The 6,016-nt window shown below is 41.9% G+C and overlaps 1 protein-coding gene across 7 annotated transcripts in view; it reads right to left on the minus strand.

Moving 5' to 3' along the window:
- Window positions 1-3,376: 3,376 nt before the first annotated feature.
- ARHGEF3 (Rho guanine nucleotide exchange factor 3) overlaps window positions 3,377-6,016 on the minus strand; it is a 290,282-nt gene continuing 287,642 nt past the window's right edge. For all 7 annotated transcript variants that reach the window (XM_032290250.1, XM_032290249.1, XM_032290253.1 and 4 more), the window contains one exon: window positions 3,377-5,571. In XM_032290250.1, the coding sequence (XP_032146141.1) occupies window positions 5,395-5,571 (177 nt within the window). In that variant the 3' untranslated portion in view covers window positions 3,377-5,394. The remainder of the gene's footprint in view (window positions 5,572-6,016) is intronic.

The following is a 6,016-nucleotide window of genomic DNA, read 5'->3' on the forward strand; positions in this document are numbered from 1 at the left end:
ATGGCAACAGAGAATAAAAACTTGCAGGATGTCATTTTTCAACCTTTCACAGATGAGAGAGCACAGTTCATTAATACATAGGTATGTTTGCATGTGAACATAAATGTGTACGTGGACAAGCTTTGGAATGTATGTCCAATTTCCTAAGCTAAGTGATTAGCTCTCAAAGATACAGTGCATGACTTCTAATTCCTTGCTGTTCCCTCAGATCAACTGAAAACTGCCTTGACTGGGTAGGTCTGTGCAGAGTTGACTGGTATGTGAAACAAGGCTGGAGAAAGGAGATATGTCATGAGAAGTGCCTTTTTTTTTTTTTTGAGACAGAGTTTCACTCATGTTACCCAGGCTGGAGTGCAATGGCGTGCTCGGCTCACCGCAACCTCCGCCTCCTAGGTTCAGGCAATTCTCCTGCCTCAGCCTCCTGAGTAGCTGGGATTACAGGCACGCACCACCATGCCCAGCTAATTTTTTGTATTTTTAGTAGAGATGGGGTTTCACCATGTTGACCAGGATGGTCTTGATCTCTTGACCTCGTGATCCACCCGCCTTGGCCTCCCAAAGTGCTGGGATTACAGGCTTGAGCCACCGCGCCCGGCGAGAAGTGCCTTTTTTTAACTTGTTTCCCTAAACACCCTTGAGGTATAGTGAATACGGTCATCTTTTCTCACTGTGTGCTCATCTGAACAAGGTTTTAAATTTTGATATCTTCAGATTTCTACTGTTAGTTTTAGGCTTGGGGAGCCCTCTTCCCTTCCAATAGTGTAGCTCTAGAATTCTGTCAATAAACAAGATAGTGTGAATTAATTGAATTGACTGCATCAGTAAGGGGGGTATTCAGTGTCTATTTCCTCCATGCCAAGGGGAGCCAGGTGAGGTAAACTGAGCTAAGTGAAATGGATTGGTCAGACAGTCTCTTCACCACATCTTGGGCTTTGGAAGAATTAGTAAAAAATGGACACGGACAGAATGTAAACGGAAAGTTGAACAGCTTATTCACCAAGATGGTGGGTTGTAGTTTCCTGCAGCCACACAGTCTGTGTTAAAACAGGGCTGTGGTTTTGAAGAGCTGTGCATTCTTAGCTGTTGCAGATTATACTGGGAATGGAAACTAAAGCAGTCAGTGGCAGCGACCACAACCCAGAAGCTGAAACCACGCTCTAATTTTATACAAAATTACTAGTTCTGGCTCTGTTCATTGCTTATGAGTTTTCATTTAGACTGCAAAGATTACATTTAGTTGTGTGTCAAATAACATCTTGAAAACTGACTGAAGAAAATGATTTAGCCCTCAGTCATTTGTACTAACCCACAAAATGTCAGTATAAACATTTTCTAATATACTGTAAAGATACAACCTCTAGGATCAACAGTCAGTACAATTATAGGAGTGAAAAATGGAGGGAATAGCCAAAGCAGCCGTGACAAAAGAGGACAGACAAAAAAGATGAGGAGGAGGAGGAGGAGGAGGAGGAAGAAAAATAGGAGAATGAGGAAAATTGAGTTTGCATTTAGGAAAAAAATATAGACTTACATTTATTTATGTGAATATCTTTCCAAATCTAGGAAGTAACAGTATATTAAAGAGAATGGTGACAGCTTACTGTAAAGAGAAGGCTAAACACCAACCTTATTGGGCCAATGTGTTATTGAGAATTGGCTACTAACAGCTGAAAAATGTTTGGCCTTTTCATCTAAAAAAAAAAAAAAAACTACTCTTAGGCCAGGCACAGTGGCTCACGCCTGTAATCCCAGCACTTTGGGAGGCTGAGGCAGATGGATCACCTGAGACTGGGAGTTCAAGACCAGACTGACCAACATGGAGAAAGCCTGTCTTAAAAACAAAACAAAACAAAACAAAAAAAACTACTCTTTGTGGGAAAGAGTACTAACCTTTTTTTTTTTTTTTTTTTTTTTTTTATGAGACAGGTTCTCTCTCTGTCACCCAGGCTGGAGTGCACTGGTGTGATCATAGCTCACTGCAACCTCTGTCTCCTGGGCTCAAGTGATCATCCCAACTCAGCTTCCCAAGTAGCTGGGACAACAGGTGCATGCCACCATGCCTGGCTAATTTTTGTGTTTTTGTAGAGACGAGGTCTTGCCATGTTGCCTGCGCTGGTGTAGGAGTTGAGTCAGGATAGTGGGAGAAATTTTAGAAAATGCAAACCTTCTTAGAAGGCTGGAAGGTTTTGCAAAAGCCTTGGGAAAGAGGTTATGGATGAAAGCAACCTAACTCCCTTACCTTGAGCTAATATCTAGGAGTAGATACAAAGGAATGTAGAGGAGTTTATCTAAATAGCTTATTTACTCATGTGGTCCTAAGACCAATCTTTGATCTTCTTTGGGTGCATGACTGCTCTCTACTTGGGGGTGGGGGATGGTCAACAAAGTTAATTACCCTCTAATGGTGTTTACTTTGTCAAATGCCGCCGGAGGCTTATGGGGCAGCTGCTGATTCTGGGAGCAGAGCCCCTTAGCCATGCTGACAGGCAAAATATCTGTATCAGTCTAGTCTTTCATCTATTGCTCAGTCAGGGTCTGTGGGTTGGACCCAACGAGCTGGTCTTGAACTCCTGGGCTCAAGCAGTTCACCTGCCTTGGCCTCCAAACTGCTAGGAATAGAGGTGTAGCCACTGCACTCAGCCTAGAAAGAGTACTAATCGTTTGAATTAAAGTAGACTAAAATTCCAGTAAGAATTTCAAAGTGAAATTTGCCTTCTTTTATTTAGCCTCAAGTCTCTCAACAGTTGCCTATATCAGCAGTGAGAGTCAACATTTCTTTTCTATAACAACTATGACTTATCACTTGACTTTATACATAGTATGAATTCCAGATAGTTATTAAAAATGAACACGAGTAAGTAAATGAATAGACAATGCTGGAGTAAACAGATTTTAGAATTATGAGTTCCTAGCCAGACTCAGTGGCTCATGCCTATAATCCCAACACTTTAGGAGGCTGCAGCAGAAGGATCACCTGAGGCCAGGAGTTCAAGACCAGCCTGGGCCACATAGTGAGACTTCCATCTTTACAAAAAATTTAAAAATTAGCCAGATGTGGTGGTGTGCACCTGTAATCCCAGTTACTTGGGAGGTGAAGGCAGGAAGATTGTGTAAGCCCAGGAGTTTGAGGCTGCAGTGAGCTATGATCACACCACCACACTCCAGCCTGGGTGACAGAGTGAGACCCTGTTTCAAAAGAAAAAAAAATGAGTTCTGCAAAGTTTTGATAGACCAAATAAAAGCATTTTTATCAATCTGCACCATATTTTAAAGTTTGTACTCTGGAACCACAAATAAAAATTTCAGAAAGAACCTCCCAGCAGCACAGCTGAAATCTGTGTTTTGTTTGTAGGGCAAACACTGCACACAAGGAGGATGACATTTTAATGTAATTTATTTGAAATACTTCCAGAAAAGTTTAAGGCCGTTATACAAAAACATTCATTTCATCAAAACATTCATTGACTTTCTTACCATAGGCCAACATATGACAAACCTCTTTTCCCAGCACACTGGCTGATGGGTCCTACAAAGTGGCTGATGGCTCCTACAAAGAATCATTCATTCTTTTCTTCACCATTAAAAGGCTGTTCTTGGCTTTCCTCTGCTTCTATCTGCAGCAGGTTCACTTGCTGTATCAATAACAACTTGAGAAACAAAGCAGGTTTAAATAAACTTGTGATAGAAAAAATTCACCATGTTTAAGATCTATAAATACAGAAATATGTTTTACAGGGTAAAACTGACAATATCTTTGTTTTTAAAAAATAATAAAGTAATATACCTTGTTTTTATATTGATATATCTTGTCACACAGCTTCTTTGAATGCACATGATATATGTACATAATAAAATGACATCAATGCATTTACTGCTTACTTTTCTGTAAACTTGAAAGACAGAAAATTAAAAAAAAAATTTTTGGCAATAATTTAGAATCATTACTACTAGTGCTGGTGTGGGTACAATTTTGCACAGGACATTCTTAATATTTACACTTGCAGGGAGCTCTTCTACGTACTTAGCTTTTTTTAAGGTCTGCACTTTACCTTGCACTGTAAATCAAGGCTGGACAAAGAGGCTACTAATTTGGCTAGCTGATCCTAATTAATCAGAGTTAATGAAATTGGCCTCTGGAGAATGTAATTACAATTCTGGTTATAGCACAGAACCAGAGATGGCAAACTGATGACCCAAAAGCAGAGCAGGAAAGCCCAAGGCTCTGGCCTTTCTCAGAAGGCACTGGACCATGCTTTTCTCTTAATGGCTCCCATAGAAGTTTCTGATGAAATGCTTTTCATTCCAAATTATTCCGCTCCTGTGTTTCTGTAAACAGTGTCATTGGTAGAGTCACGGTCTCTCTTCCTTGTTCCTTCACTCATTCTCTAAAATGTGAGTAGGCCTAGGCAGATGAAACATAATGAAGACAGGGCCTTCTTGTTATCCTGGCAGGCTTCCCTAGGCCCTTTGGGTTCTATTCGGATGTTTTAGGCTAGCCACCAACTATGAGAGACACCTCCTGGTGCCACGTGCATTTCAGTTAAAGATTCAGAGCTGGCAGCTGCTTTTGTCCTGACCCTCTATTTTATGTCCTAATAAATTCTTGCATCAAACTTGCACTGGATTAAGTTGCAAGGTTCAGACAATGCATCCTCCTTTGCAAAATTAAGCCTTCAGAATGCCCAGGGATGTTTTCAAGCTTTCTAGTTGAATAAAATCAAACCAAGTTCACTTCATGGGTTGGTCTTTCCTGATTTTCTCTCTAGTACCATCCTGATACACAGGTGATTTTCTCATGCCCTGTTTACAAGGCCCTCTAAATTTTTAGCTACCACATCAAAGAGCTGGGAAAGTGCTAGAGAAGCACAAGAGGAAAGACTCTTCAAGCAATCTATGTAAAACAGTAGTTTCGGGATTGTTTTTCTATTTTTTTTTTTTTTTTTAATCCAGCAGGACAATTGAAAGTAACTTGTTTGAGTACCTCTCCATCCATCCAAACACTTGGGAAATATAACGCAGGGTAACGGTTGCCACAGATTCCAGCTTACACAGACAGGCTGGCAGTTACAGTACTAGGGACAAAGGTACAGATACAAGAGACTGGGCCAACATGGTCACAAAAGTATTAAAAAGTGCTTTTCCAAACCGTTCCATCTGCGGAATGCAAATACTGTACAGGTAAGATGCAGGCCTGCTTCCTGAAGTGTGCATGCTTCTGTCAGACGTTGCTTTCAACATGCCTGCTGTTCCCACAGGAAGAGTCTGTCTGTTCCATGCGCTCACAGTCGAGGCTGACCTCACTGGTGTCCATACTACAGTCTGACTCACTGTCTGATTGGTCCATCTGCTCAAGTTTTGTTTCTCCCTGTAGCTCTCTGCTCCCAGTGATGGGATTCAGGAATGATCCCTCGGAGTCAAGCACCCCAGCCTGCCCAGCAGCACACAAAACTGTTTCTTTGGCTTGACGAATACAGTTAAGCCACTGCTGTTTGTTGAAGGTGTCATTGGCTTGTAGTGAGTGGGTCTGACTTTGGGATCCATTCTTGAAACTGATTCTGAAGAAGTTTTTAACTAGAAAGGAAAAACACATGAAAAACAGTCAATGGACAGATCCTTCCTCGGGCCAAAGAGAACGTATGTAGTGACACTAAACCCCAGAATCCACAGCAGGTATTGCTGATTACAAAACGTTTCCCAGTGAGCCAGGATATGGCTCAGCTCCACCCTGCAGCTGCCATCAGGGAGTTGGGGTTGACACAGGTCTAGCGTTCAGCTGCCCTCATTACTCTCAGAAACTAGCAGGTGGAGATCATCGTGGAAAAACAAGGTCAAGTGATTCAGGGGAGCCTGGAGTACTTGTGGCAAAATCTGGCTGCGTAACAAAATCCCTTGGAGTGAGCTTGTTAAGACCGGGCGCGGTGGCTCACGCCTGTAACCCCAACACTTTGAGAGGCCGAGGCGGGCAGATCACAAGGTCAAGAGATTGAGACCATTCTGGCCAACACTGTGAAACTCC

The sequence above is a fragment of the Sapajus apella genome, unplaced genomic scaffold (assembly GCF_009761245.1).
Source record: "Sapajus apella isolate SASKATOON/1434 unplaced genomic scaffold, GSC_monkey_1.0 scaffold23, whole genome shotgun sequence".
In the NCBI taxonomy this organism is placed as follows: domain Eukaryota; kingdom Metazoa; phylum Chordata; class Mammalia; order Primates; family Cebidae; genus Sapajus; species Sapajus apella.